Raw genomic sequence first — 14,961 nt, 5'->3', positions numbered from 1 at the left:
GCTGCTGACTGCATGCTGAAAAACAAACCACAGATCATCATGCTAACACTGAATGCTGTGGCTATCAGTCACAGCCCATGATACACGATAGGCCCATAGATCAACTCAACCACATATCAATGATAGCATTAACAGAGTGATTCATACTCTTTATGACATATGCAGTAATCGGGTTTCATGTTTATTTTTAATGCAATTAGTGGGAGTCTTGGACAGTGAAAGCAATATTTTTTTGTGGATTGCTCGGTGACCCCACCCCCCCTTGAAATGAATCACTGTTGATAATCTGGCAGCCAGCATCAGTAACAGAAATATGCCAACTGCATTAGCCCAGGGTTATTTTGCATGCAATCATGCGATTGCAGTTCACTGCAAATCTGAATAACAATATGAAAACATTTTCTTGGGGTGGCTAAAAGTGGACTTTGAGACAGTTTTTGTGTAGGCATACATGTAGGCCCTAATACTAAATGGTCAGGTCTGACTAAGCTTGGGCGATATCGATTTATTTTATTCACGATATATCGCCGACAATATATCGCGATATTCGATATAATCGCGATTAATGAAATTTGACATCATCAGTCTTCAAACTTCAAGTGAAAGTTGTAGAAGAGACAGTCATAGCTTAAGAGAGGTGTTCTAATGACCTATTCTTCTTGTTTTACTCCAAACCTATGGGGTGCAAGATGTCTCAGCTAGCAAATACATCGTGATATTTAATCGATATTGCGATATATCGCGATTATCGTGATATATCGCGATATCGCTATACATGTATATCGCGATATATCAATATTTCGATTAAAACCAAATCCATCCGATATCGAAATCGTTTCCAAATTAATATCGCGATATTCGATAATATCGTGATATCGCCCAAGCTTAGGTCTGACACTTCCTTCTGTACTGAGGGCAAGGCAGTTTTTTTTTTACAAACTTACAGACATTTCTGATATTCTTTAAAAAGACACTGGACACTATTGGTAATTGTCAAAGACTAGTTTTCACAGTTGGTGTATCTCAACCTATGCATAAAATAACAAACCTGTGAAAATTTGAGCTCAATCGGTCGTAGAAGTTGCGAGATAATAATGAAAGAAGAAAACACCCTTGTCACACGAAGTTGTGTTCTTTCAGATGCTTGATATCGAGACCTCAAATTCTAAATCTGAGATCTCAAAATCAAATTCATGGAAAAATTACTTCTTTCTCGAAAACTACGTCACTTCAGAGGGAGCCGTTTCTCATAACGTTTTATACTATCAACCTCTACCCCATTACTCATTACCAAGTAAGGTTTTATGCTAATAATTATTTTGAGTTATTACCAATAGTGTCCACTGCCTTTAAACCACCAAGTTTGGAGTGATTTCTAGGAAAAATAAATACATTGTATACGTAACTTTTGCTCTGCTATTATGCCACACTATTGAAGCTTAAATGAAAATACTCATCAGACAACATAGGTATTTAAACAACTATGCATATTTTTGTTTTTCTACTGGTACTAACAAAGCTTTCCTTGAAGTTTTATTCAGACCCTGCAGTTCTCAGGTTGTAGTAAACAATTCAAAAATAACCAAGGCATCCGTGTCTATAGACATTGTGTGTTATTATGTGATATCATTTGTTTTCATAAGAGCCACAGAGTAGAGCCACAGAGCCTGGACTTCCTGGGCCCACTTTCATAGAGCTGCTTAAACAGCAAAGTATTAGAATTGTCTGCTAAGCAGAATTGAGCAGGATACCAGTCACAAATTATACAAGTGAAATGGTAGTTTGGCTGGTAACCTTGTTTTGTTGTGCTTAGTTACTTTTTGTGCTTAAGCAGCTCTATGAAATTGGACCTTGCAAGGCATGATGCGTACACAACCCAACTGAAGAACACATAAAAAGCTAAAATGTTATAGGCCTAGAGGTTGCACAGTCCGATTTTTTCCCAGCATTGTCCTGAGGATAATCAGAGCATACTGATTGAACCAACACCACTCAAAAGAGCTTTTCACATGTTGTTACATGTATGTAGCTCACGTACATACTGCAAATCTCTCTTCATTCCACCATGCAACATGTGCAAAGGTGCAAATCCTACTGATTGTTATCAACTTTTGATAATAGCTACGAACTTGAAGAAACTCAAAACTTGTTAATGTGGAAATTATGACACATTTCTCATGACCAGTTGATAGTAATCTCACCTGCCAGGAAATAACTTGGAATGTACAAGGTCATGCGTTTTGTAAACAAGGGTTACATGGACTATATAGGCATACAAAAAGTTGTTATGAAATTTGATGGTGGTTTGGGGGCTGCCATAAATAGTCCAGACTGTGGTTTGTATACGACATTGACAATAAATTCAACTTATTATAGATACAATGTACATGTACATGCAACCATGCAAGTGTGCTAGGTTAATATTGTTATGTTGGCTGTTTGATTAAAATAAACAAAAGGAAGAGACAAACCCCAAGGGTAAAATGAAACAATGTATTGCCGACATCCTTTTATTTCTCATTGTCGGGTCTGGTAGTCGTTGGTGTTATTTATGATTATGTATGATTATTCCCTTGTAGAAAATACTGTGCTCTTTTTATTTCATTTGTTTTTGTCAAAATAGTGTATTTTTCTTTGCACTTTTCAATTATTGTACATGTACTATGTGCACCTTCCTGTTTTCAAATGAAAAGTGAAATTTCGCATTGCTTTGACGGACAATTCTACGCCTACTGTACATGTATACATGTAGGACTATCACTACTTGTATACTATACTTAATACTGTAATTTGTCAGGACGAAAAACATTAGACTTTGATTTGATATCTGACCTTTTTAAAGCCTGCTTGGTTGAAACAAAAGTAGTCTTTGTTTTTTTCACGAACAATGCATCATGCATTTATACAACAATGTGTTTATGTACAACAGTTTACGATCGGCTGTTGATAATTTCCATTTCATTAGAAAACTTTGCTAGACTTCAATGTTCACAAGCCGAGGAAAAAATAGCTGAACAATTGTGTGGCAGGGCTACGCAATTTGCAAATGATCTGTGTATGCATCGAGTAACCATCGTGTACATTAATTTTGTACATGCACCATAAGAAAGCATTACATCATGGCAGTGGTATGCACCCTGACTGCACCATGAGCAAAGAACAGTTGAAATGTTATTATTCAATTGTACAAGAGCAACCACATGCCCCTGTACTCTGAGAAACGTTTCTTGCAGCTATCTTATTGTGCCCCTATTGCTAAAAATACAATTCTTTGCACTGCTGAAAGGGGTTGTTTCTCTAAATTGTATAATGTTAACATGTACATGAAACCTATTTTATTTATTTTTTGATGGGTGGGGGAGTATTTTCATTTTGTTTGCATTTTGTGTTTAAAGCTAAAAAAAAAAAAAGTTCACAGATTTACAAATAATTTACAGGGATTACAGAAGGTAATGGTGAAAGACTTCTCTTGAAATATTATTCCATGAAATGCTTTACTTTTTGAGAAAACATTAAAACAATATCAATTCTCGATAGCGAGAATTACGGATTTATTTTAAACACATGCCATGACACGGCGAAACGTGCGGAAACAAGAGTGGGTTTTCCCGTTATTTTCTCCCGACTCCGATGACCGTTTGAGCCTAAATTTTCAGAGGTTTGTTATTTTATTTGTGATACACGAAGTGTGGGACTTGGACAATACTGTTTACCGAAAGTGTACAATGGCTTTAAAGGCAGCGGACACTAAAATTGGTAATTTCTCAAAATAATTATTAGCATAAAACCTTACTCGGTAACGAGCAATGGGGAGCTGTTGATGGTATAAAACATTGTGAGAAACGGCTCCCTTTGAAGTAACGTAGTTTTTGAGAAAGAAGTCATTTTCCACGTATTTGATTTCGACACCTCAGATTTAGAACTTGAGGTTTTGAAATTAAGCATCTGAAAGCACACAACTGCGTGTGGCAAAGGTTTTTTCTTTCATTGTTATCTCGCAACTTCAACAACCGATTTTGAGCTCAAATTTTCACAGGTTTGTTATTCTATGCATGTTAAGATACACCAAATGAAAAGACTGATCTTTGACAATTACCAATAGTGTCTGGTGTCTTTAAACTGTTGTTGATGTCTATCAATCTTTTACTTTTTGTTTTGAGGGACTTACCTTTTTTTCTGTGGAAACATTGTGCAATTTTTTATTAGTCATGTAGGCTAACCATTGTTTTAAATAATTGTATAGATTTGTTAAAATTTATCAATTTATACATTCTGACAATACTTTTTACTGCACAAACTTTATGTAGTTTGTGTAGTTTGTTGTCTGGCTTTTAAAAACAACATGTTCTTTTAAGTACCAATTCTCTGTGATTGTATTTTGTTTGTAGTATACAATGTACAGCGTCAAATAAATAATAATAATAATAATAATAATAATAATAACAATAATAATAATAATAATAATTTCCAAGAGTGCTTAGTATTTTTTATGGTTAAGTTCATTTTGGAGTAATTTCCAAAAGTGTACTATGTACATACAGCAAGCCCTGTGTTTCACATACATTGGTGCCAAATAATTTAGCGAAAAAGAAAGATGTTTGTACATGTACATTGTAGACTTCTAATACAAGATGTAACATAGTTTAACAACGTGTATTTCTAATCCTATTTTCTCAATACAGGATGGGATTTCAGCCCTTGTCAGTGATGTCAACATCCCAGCTGTGAAAAGGAACAAAAACGTGGAAACATTTCTGAAGAGATGTGAGTAAAAGACAAAGTAGTTTAGCACACTCTTTCTGAAGAGATGTGGAAACATTTCTAAAGAGATTTGAGTAAAAGACAAAGTAGTTTAGCACACTCTTTCTGAGGAGATGTGGAAACATTTCTGAAGAGATGTGAGTAAAAGACAAAGTAGTTTAGCACACTCTTTCTGAAGAGATGTGGAAGTATTTCTAAAGAGATTTGAGTAAAAGACAAAGTAGTTTAGCACACTCTTTCTCTAGACCCAGCTAGGCTGGAAGCAAAGCCAACCGGTGATTGATGGAAAAGTTCATTTCATTTATTTAGTTCAATTTAATTCAGTTATAAATTGAATATCTTTTTAATTCCTGTGCAGAAGTTTCCTGCCTCAGAATTTTCTCTGGATAAGAAGTATTTTTTTACCAGACGTTAAAAATGTTCATTGTAGGAGTCATTTTTAAACATTTGCTATGGTTTAGGTCCTATGGCCAACTATACCATGTAAACAGTTGAACAACTTATTAATCTTAGTTTAATCAATATAAATGTTTGAAGATGATGGACCAGTTGACGATGTCAAGCTTCACAGACTGTCATCACATGACTTCCAAGTAATTAAAGTCATCGGGAGGGGAGCTTTCGGAGAAGTACAAGTGGTAAGAAACTGATTTTTGTAGCAATTTTTTTCTTAAAGATACTGGACACTATTGGTATTGTCAAAGACCAGTCTTCTCACTGTGTGTATCTCAGCATATGCATAAAATAACAAACCTGTGAATATTTGAGCTCAATTGGTCCTCGAAGTTGCGAGATAACTATGAAAGAATAAACACCCTTGTCGCACAATGTTGTGTGCTTTCAGATGCTTGATTTTGAGACCTCAAATTCTAAATCTGAGGTTTCGAAATCAAATTCGTGGAAAATTACTTCTTTCTCAAAAACTACATTACTTCAGAGGGAGCCGTTTCTCACAATGTGTTATACCATCAACCTCTCCCCATTACTCATCACCAAGAAAGGTTTTATGCTTATAGTTATTTTGAGTAATTACCAATAGTGTCCACTGCCTTTAAGTGCTGCTTAGCCTAGTTTTCATTATCCCTTGCATCTTGCTAAAAGGCAACAAATGGTGAACTTGTATTTTGTTGCATTTGAGCAAAAACACGTAGCAGTCAACTCAAATCTCATACTCTGCTGCATGGTGCTGTGTTCAACAGGAGCCCGACATTAAACTTCAATGGATATTGATGCAGTAGCAGTGGCCCAGTTTTATGTATTTGAATGAATTTTTCTTCACTAGAATTCAGTCTCACATTAACAATGTGATGTTAAATGACTATGTTTTTTTTAAAACTAGATAATGGAAGTGAATTAACTCTTCCCAAATCAGGGGTCTTCATGTTTATGTATACTGCCCATATTATAAATAGTTTTTATACATTTGTGTTTTGCAATTTTGTTTTCTTCTGAAATGAAACACGCTAGACACAGCATTTACCATTGGGGAGTAACAGTAACATGGATTATCCATTAGCACTTAGATTTAAATCATCAATGTGGTCCCTAGTTTAAATGCCCACGTCTGGTTTTTGACGTGAACAGTTGAGGAGGCCGCAATCAACGCTGTAGGGTATATCCAGGCTCAGGTTTATTTAGTAAACATCAAAGCGAGCGATGTGTTTTTCAAGATGCTTATCATGGTGTGTTTTGTTTTTCTCGTTAGCTTTTGATTTTTGAGTGATGCAATGAAAGGTCTAAAGAAAATTGACAGTTTAATGTTCTTAAACCTGATTTGACCCCCCAACCCCCCTAAAAAAAGGGAAACAAATTAAAAGCAGACGAAAAAACCTTAAGGAATTTAGACATTGGTCGAACAGAGAAAAAGAGAAAAATAGAATCTAGTTGGCTGTTCACAGACCACTCTCACAAGTACTGCAGGGATGGTGTGATGCAAGAGATTGCCATCAGTTTATGTATTCCAAGCCTTTCTCTGGCATTCCTGTTTTGATTTGCACAAAATGTGAAATTAAGCGAACGCCAGTGCTCCGAGGCACGCGTTCTAAATTAATAGTCATAATGACCACAGCGGGAGCAAGCAGCGTCTGTGATTGTTGATCTGAATGATGTGGTTTTTAAAGGAAATTACTGTGCAATGACCCCTTGGGAAAATTAGCGCTAGTGAAGATTCCGTGTCAGCAGCTCTACAGTGCAACTGTGTTTCAAGCTGAGTAGATGCGAAAAGTTTATACTTTGCAGAAGTATCGGTGACCTTCAAATAGAAATGAAATCCTGAAGCGCCGAGACTGTTTTTCTGGAGGAAAGGGAAAACTGAAAAATAGAAGGATATTTGTTCAGGTTGCAAACTTTGAAACCTTCAACCAGTTTCCTTAACAGGAAGCAAATTGTCATGCTTAGTGTAGCAGAACATTTTGCTTTCAGCGTAATCGTATTTCACAGGTTCGTGCAAGAAAAATTGGTTGGCCAGCTTAGCGTTCACCTTGGATTTGCACCATTTGTCTTTTGGTTGCTTACAGTACATGTAAGCACTGGAAGGTGTAGAAGTTAGATACGATTAGTGCTTTCAAATGGAAATATCGCTTTCCATAGTTTTCCAACCTCGGTTGGTAAAAACTTGGGCTGTGACATTGCAAAAGAAAGGTTAGATGGATGGCAGATGACCTCATTGACCTCCATCTTTGATGAAAACAAAAAAATGCAAACGTGCTGTGCACAGGTCTCAGCAAAAAATAGCCTTTCACGCAAGCACATTTTCATCAACGAAGGCGACCAATGTCAAGGGTGTAATTATAACTAGTGTTACTATAATTGATAATTGAAACTGATTTAAATCATGAACTCTGTTTATGTTCCAGGTTCGAGAGAAAGATTCCCGTAAGGTGTTTGCCTTGAAGCTTCTCAGTAAAATGGAAATGGTAAGCCAAAGTAAAAGTCAAGTTTGATTCTTGTTTTTGTTTATTTAAAACCAAAACAGTAGAAAAGTGTATTTGCCTACAGGTATGATGCACAAATACATGATTACAGTTGTTTGTACAATGCACTACACCAGATTTCTTTCTTCGGACCTCGGCTTAGGACCTGGCTATGGCTCCTATAAGCACTGCTCCAAAATGCGAATGCAAATGCAGCGCACGTAGTGAAGCCTGAGCCGGACCCCAAGTCGAGGTTTGAGAAAGGCCCCTATTTGGTGTCTGTGCAGTTAGATTAGATCTTGTTTCATGTGTTTGTTATTGTTTCGAGTCCTGAGTTTATGCTGGGAAAGAAAAAAAGGGTTTCATCCTAAAATAAAATATCACAATACAAAACCCTGAGAAGCTTTTTTTTTTTTTCTTCATATCAATTGTTGCCTTTCCTGTTTCTGACGGTATGCTGGCACACTGGTTTCTGTGTTTCATGCATGGTGGGGAATGGTAGTGAAACTGGGTTAATGCATTTGAAGATATACGAATAACAATGTTGGAATAAATATAGATATTGGCTGCGGTTATGACTTGGTTAATTCATTGTGACTGAACTTGTTTGTAGTACATGCTATATCCAGGGTTGTAGCTAGAATGTTAAAGTGACAGCCACAAAATAACTCTGCTGCATTAGAACTATATTAGTCAAGTTCTCAAAGAACAACAACAGGGGTTGTAAGCATGCACAATATACCTTTATCACGTTGTCACCATCTTGGTCATGTTCCCTGTTTCCAATAACAGTAATGAATGCTAACAATCATTGCGCATGGCACCAGATTGTTTGTTCGTCCAGCCTCAGTTTGGTTACACTGAGTTGGAATGGAGTAAAATCAAGATGGCCACACCTTAATAAAGGCCACTAACTACAAAGACGAGACAATTAATACGGTTCTGTGCACAGTTGCTCCACCAGACACATCTTGTGAATCTGAATAAAATAAAAGAATGTATATTTGGTTTGCGGTAACACCATGTGTGTATCTACTAGGTAGAGGTATCTACTAGGTAGAGTTGTTCTTAGGGAACTGTCTTGCTTTATTCTACTGCCGTGGAGTAGATAATCGGAGGTTCGGGAGACTTCTCAGTTCTGAAAAGAACTGTCCTGCTTTTTAACTATTACCAGGGCGGATGGTATAGAAAATAGACTGGACTACTACTTTAGCTTATAGGATCGTAATTAACTGTACTGCCGCGGAGTATAAAAATAAAAGAAATCACTTTTTTACTGTCTGAACATTCAGTATCCCCCGTTATGGTTGATAATGTATTCCTGCAGTAGGGTGTACATGAAGTGTGCAAAATGCTTGTAAATACACATCCTGTGTATATGTTTTCTAGCAATACCATTAATGTGGGATGTGGTTTGTATCGATTCGCAAAGGCATGAAGCTTGGTTGGTACATACATGTACATGTACGTAGCTATCAATAAATTAAGTTTGAAAACCAACGATGTGGAATCGTGCCTTTTGTTATAAAAAAAACCAACCTGTCGTATTCAACACCTTTAATTACTTGTTTCTAGATAAGACGATCGGATTCTGCATTCTTCTGGGAAGAGAGAGACATCATGGCGTATGCAGACAGCGAGTGGATTGTTCAGGTAAGGTCAAATCATTCATAATAATAATAATAATAATAATAATAATAATAATAATAATAATAATAATAATAATAATAATAATAATAATAATAATAATAATAATAATAATAATAATAATAATAATAATAATAATAATAATAATAATAATAATAATAATAATAATAATAATAATAATAATAATAATAATAATAATAATAATAATAATAATAATAATAATAATAACAACGCAAAGCATTTATAAGGCGCTATACAATGAACAGAGCGCCTAACAAAGGGAGGGCAACACAAGAACAAAAACAAAACAAAAACAGACAAACGACAGGCCAATAGATAAACAAAAAGAGGAGCAAATTAGGTTGTGGGAATAAAAATGTCTTGAGGAGGCGTTTAAAGGAACACGTTGCCTTGGTTCGGACGAGTTGGTCATTGAAAAGCGTTTGAAACCATTTGTTATTAAATGCAAATGGTTAGATAGATAATTTAAAAGTAGAATATAATGATCCACACAAATTTGCCTTGAAATTGCGTGGTTTTCCTTTTACTTTGCGAACTAACACGGTCGGCCATTAATGAGAGTCAAAAATTTGACTCCAATAAATGGCCGACCGTGTTAGTCGACGAGGTAAAAGGAAAACCAGGCAGTTTCGAGGTTTATTTGTGTGGATCATTGTATTCTACCTTTACAACATCTTTGTAACCACATACATTTTATAACAAACGATTACAAACGCTTTTTATAGACCAACTCAACTGATCCAAGGCAACGTGTTCCTTTAAACACAGCCAACGACACAGCTTCCCTTAGACTTGAATTCATATGTTGGTCTATCAATTTTATTATTATTATTATTTTTGATAAGATGATCTTCCCATTCAGGGAACTCGGCAAGCTTTCCCTTGAAGGGATGTACAAATGTAAAGCCAAGCTGGCAACAACAAATCTTTCTCATAATTGTAAAAAACTTGTTTTAACGTCTCTGATTATGAATTGTACAGTCAAGATTCAGGAACTAGACAACAATACTTATTGTAGTCGTTGTGAGATGAGCAGTTAGCTTGGGTAGGATTCGAACCTACTACCTTGTGATTACAAGTCCTGCAGTTCAACCACAGGACCACGATGACCTAAGTTTTGGTGTATAGTTTACTTTAATGAGACTGACTGAGCCTGAAGCCAGAGCCAAGTAATGGAACAAGCCTTAAGTCAGCCAGAGCAGGACGAACATTTTGCAGGGAGGGGGAGGGTACATGTAATGTAGAATGTATACATTGTAGGATTGGAACCTACAGCCTTGTGATTACAAGTCCTGCAGTCCAACCACAGGACCACGATGACCTCAGTTTTGGTGCACAGTTTACTTTAATGAGACTGACTGAGCTTGAAGCCAGAGCCAAGTAATGGAACAAGCTTTAGGTCAGCCAGAGCAGGACGAACATTTTGCAGGGAGGGGGAGGGTACATGTAATGTAGAATGTATGCAATGTAGGATTCGAACCTACAACCTTGTGATTACAAGTCCTGCAGTCCAACCACAGGACCACGGTGACCTCAGTTTTGGTTTACAGTTCACACAGACATATGAGACTGACTGAGCCTGAAGCCAGAGCCAACTAATGGACCAAGCCACAAGTTAGCCAGTCAGGATGTAAATTCGGTTAGCAGGGGAGGGGAGCCTGAAGCCGTAGCCACAGAACAGAACAATCCACAAGTCAGACACTTTAGGCAGGATATGAATTTGGCCGGGGAGGAGGGCGGAGGGGTGTACTGTTGTACAATGTACTTCAATAAGGCTGACTGAGCCTGAAGCCAGAGCCACATAATGGAACAAGCCATTAGTCAGACAGGCAGGATACATTTGGCAGGGGAGGAAGGGGGGGGGGGTGGGGAGTGCACTGTACATGTACATATGTACATGTACAAGTTACATTCAATATGGACAGAGCCTGAAGCCAGAGCCACAGAATAGAACAATCCATAAGTCAGCCAGTCCAGATGATAATGAAAGATGACAGATGGCTGCTTAGTGGATCAGGCTGCAGCTTTTCTGCCCTCTTGTCACGCCTGCCTGGGCTGTCAGTTGCAATCTACTTCACAGATAAATTATTAAACCATACTTCTGTGTATTTGCACACAGATTTTATGGTAGGGTTCTCTAAAGGCAAACTGAGTTGCATGTGCTTGGGCATGAAAGTTTAGAATTAAAATTTTAATCAAAACGCTAGGTGAAGCTTTTAAGGTGTTTTTAGTCGTATTCCCACCCACTTCTGGTAGCAGGTAAAACTGCAGTTTGTACATTGTACATGGGTGTTTTACTCATGAGTCACCATTTTGAACTTGCTGATTTTTCTGAATATGTTCTCTTTAAATGTGATTCTTGGGCAGTTTCTTTTGTCTTAAAATTCACACAAACCCTTAGAGCTATAACATGATTTTAATTTTGAGAAAGGACTTCACTTCTATTAGATGGTTTTACATAGCTGAACTTTCAGGTTTTTTATTTCTCAATATTTTTCCTGATTTCAGTTTTTTTTTTTAAATCTCCTGAGCCTTGAAAATTTTGAGCCTTGAAGGAAGTGAAGTACATGTAGTCACGAAAGGGAGAAAGAAGTTGTCCACATTGCGTCCAAACCTGTAGCTTATTGCAGGCCTGGATAGGGCAAGGCCATTTTCATTTTTCTAAGGGCACTTCCATTGGGAAAATCTTAAAAGTCTTTTGGATACTTCTGATGGGGCACAAATGCCAAGGCTGTCTTGCCTTCGTGCAATTTTAGGCTTGTTATTGTATTTCTGGTGAGAAACGGAGTCTTTAAAGGCAGTGGACACTATTGGTAATTCCTCAAAATAATTATTAGCATAAAAGTTCATTTGGTAACGAGTAATGGGGAGAGGTTGATAGTATAAAGCATTGTGAGAAACGGCTGTCTCTGAAGTGACGTAGTTTTCGAGAAAGAAGTAATTTTCCACGAATTTGAGTTTGAGACCTCAGATTTAGAATTTGAGGTCACGAAATCAAGCATTTAAAAGCACACAACTTTGTGTGACCAGGGTGTTTTTTCTTTCATTATTATCTCGCAACTTCGATGACCAATTGAGCTCAAGTTTTCACAGGTTTGTTATTTTATGCATATGTTGAGATACAGCAAGTGAGAAGACTGGTTTTTAAAAATCACCAATAGTGTCCACTGTCTTTAAACCCCTAGCTGTTGAAGCTGTTGATAAAGTACGTGTAAATCATTTTGAGAAAAAATTCCCTTCAAATGGATGGGGCAGTTTTAGAGAGGGTTTCAAAAACATATTCAATCTCTAAAAGCATTTCTCAAATTGTGTATTTCAATTAAGGATTAATCATTCTGTGCGGACATAACCACTTCAGATGTTCGCATAGTGTAGGAAGGATTGTGGTATGTGCGACAATGAAGCCACTGCCAGGACAAGCCAACATAACAACCCATGTTGAGTTCACTTCAGATGTTCGCATAGTGTAGGAAGGATTGTGGTATGTGCGACAATGAAGCCACTGCCAGGACAAGCCAACATAACAACCCATGTTGAGTTCACTTCAGATGTTCGCATAGTGTAGGAAGGATTGTGGTATGTGCGACAATGAAGCCACTGCCAGGACAAGCCAACATAACAACCCATGTTGAGTTCACTTCAGATGTTCGCATAGTGTAGGAAGGATTGTGGTATGTGCGACAATGAAGCCACTGTCAGGACAAGCCAACATAACAACCCATGTTGAGTTCACTTCAGATGTTCGCATAGTGTAGGAAGGATTGTGGTATGTGCGACAATGAAGCCACTGCCAGGACAAGCCAACATAACAACCCATGTTGAGTTCACTTCAGATGTTCGCATAGTGTAGGAAGGATTGTGGTATGTGCGACAATGAAGCCACTGCCAGGACAAGCCAACATAACAACCCATGTTGAGTTCACTTCAGATGTTCGCATAGTGTAGGAAGGATTGTGGTATGTGCGACAATGAAGCCACTGCCAGGACAAGCCAACATAACAACCCATGTTGAGTTCACTTCAGATGTTCGCATAGTGTAGGAAGGATTGTGGTATGTGCGACAATGAAGCCACTGCCAGGACAAGCCAACATAACAACCCATGTTGAGTTCACTTCAGATGTTCGCATAGTGTAGGAAGGATTGTGGTATGTGCGACAATGAAGCCACTGCCAGGACAAGCCAACATAACAACCCATGTTGAGTTCACTTCAGATGTTCGCATAGTGTAGGAAGGATTGTGGTATGTGCGACAATGAAGCCACTGCCAGGACAAGCCAACATAACAACCCATGTTGAGTTCACTTCAGATGTTCGCATAGTGTAGGAAGGATTGTGGTATGTGCGACAATGAAGCCACTGCCAGGACAAGCCAACATAACAACCCATGTTGAGTTCACTTCAGATGTTCGCATAGTGTAGGAAGGATTGTGGTATGTGCGACAATGAAGCCACTGCCAGGACAAGCCAACATAACAACCCATGTTGAGTTCACTTCAGATGTTCGCATAGTGTAGGAAGGATTGTGGTATGTGCGACAATGAAGCCACTGCCAGGACAAGCCAACATAACAACCCATGTTGAGTTCACTTCAGATGTTCGCATAGTGTAGGAAGGATTGTGGTATGTGCGACAATGAAGCCACTGCCAGGACAAGCCAACATAACAACCCATGTTGAGTTCACTTCAGATGTTCGCATAGTGTAGGAAGGATTGTGGTATGTGCGACAATGAAGCCACTGCCAGGACAAGCCAACATAACAACCCATGTTGAGTTTTTGAATTAGACACCAGATGGTTGTGCTCTCCATTATGGCACTTCCCATTTGTCACACACTTGATGTACTCATCCAGGCATTCATAATCTTTGCCCTAAATATGCACATTCCAACCGATATAAATATTGTCACGTCGTCAGCATTGGAATGAAGTCCCATAATGTGACCCTACCTGGTGCACAAAGAATTTTATTCTTTTGCGACGCCGACACAGCTGCCTTTTGAAAAGAAATAATTTCCTGGCACATTTTTAAGCCCATACATGTTTATTGTGTATGTATTGACTTCATGTAGTTGGGGAATATTTTTTAGTGGCCTACTTGTAATACAGTTTTTACTTCACTTTACAGTTTTTCTTGAACTAATTTCACACGTAAATGTACAAGCGATCAATGTAAATCTTTGAGCCCCACGGCCATTTTTAATAATGAGAAGGACACTTCCGTTGGAGCATCTTAAATGTTTATGGGAAACTTTGAAAGGGACACCAAGGCCAAGACTAAGGTAACAGTGGCCAAGGCCTTCGTCTACATTTTCATTCCAGGCCTACATGTGTATATTATACATTATGTACATTACTGCAGGTACTGTAGAAGGGCTAGTACTGAAATTGAGGTGCCATATAATAATAATAATAATAATAATAATAATAATAAAAATAATAATAATAATAACCCGTTTTTATATAGCGCTTTTCACACCCGGAGGGCGTCCCAAAGCGCTTCACATTGTTACCCCTGGTCACTGGGCCTTTAGTCACTCATTAAACCATCTCAGCTCCCTGGTGGGGAGTATACAGCCTTGTGCAACATTAATATGCGCTACTCGGCTAAATCAATCACAA

The 14,961-nt window shown here is 37.8% G+C and overlaps 1 protein-coding gene across 5 annotated transcripts in view; it reads left to right on the top strand.

Annotated features, from left to right (window-relative positions):
* Positions 1-14,961, top strand: part of LOC117304329 (rho-associated protein kinase 2-like) — a 73,011-nt gene that overhangs the window by 10,723 nt on the left and 47,327 nt on the right. For all 5 annotated transcript variants that reach the window (XM_033788714.1, XM_033788716.1, XM_033788715.1 and 2 more), the window contains exons 3-6: positions 4,683-4,764; positions 5,299-5,399; positions 7,617-7,676; positions 9,249-9,326. In XM_033788714.1, the coding sequence (XP_033644605.1) occupies positions 4,683-4,764; positions 5,299-5,399; positions 7,617-7,676; positions 9,249-9,326 (321 nt within the window). The remainder of the gene's footprint in view (positions 1-4,682; positions 4,765-5,298; positions 5,400-7,616; positions 7,677-9,248; positions 9,327-14,961) is intronic.

This window comes from Asterias rubens, chromosome 21 (genome assembly GCF_902459465.1).
Source record: "Asterias rubens chromosome 21, eAstRub1.3, whole genome shotgun sequence".
NCBI lineage: Eukaryota > Metazoa > Echinodermata > Asteroidea > Forcipulatida > Asteriidae > Asterias > Asterias rubens.
This window is presented reverse-complemented; position numbering and strand designations above follow the sequence as displayed.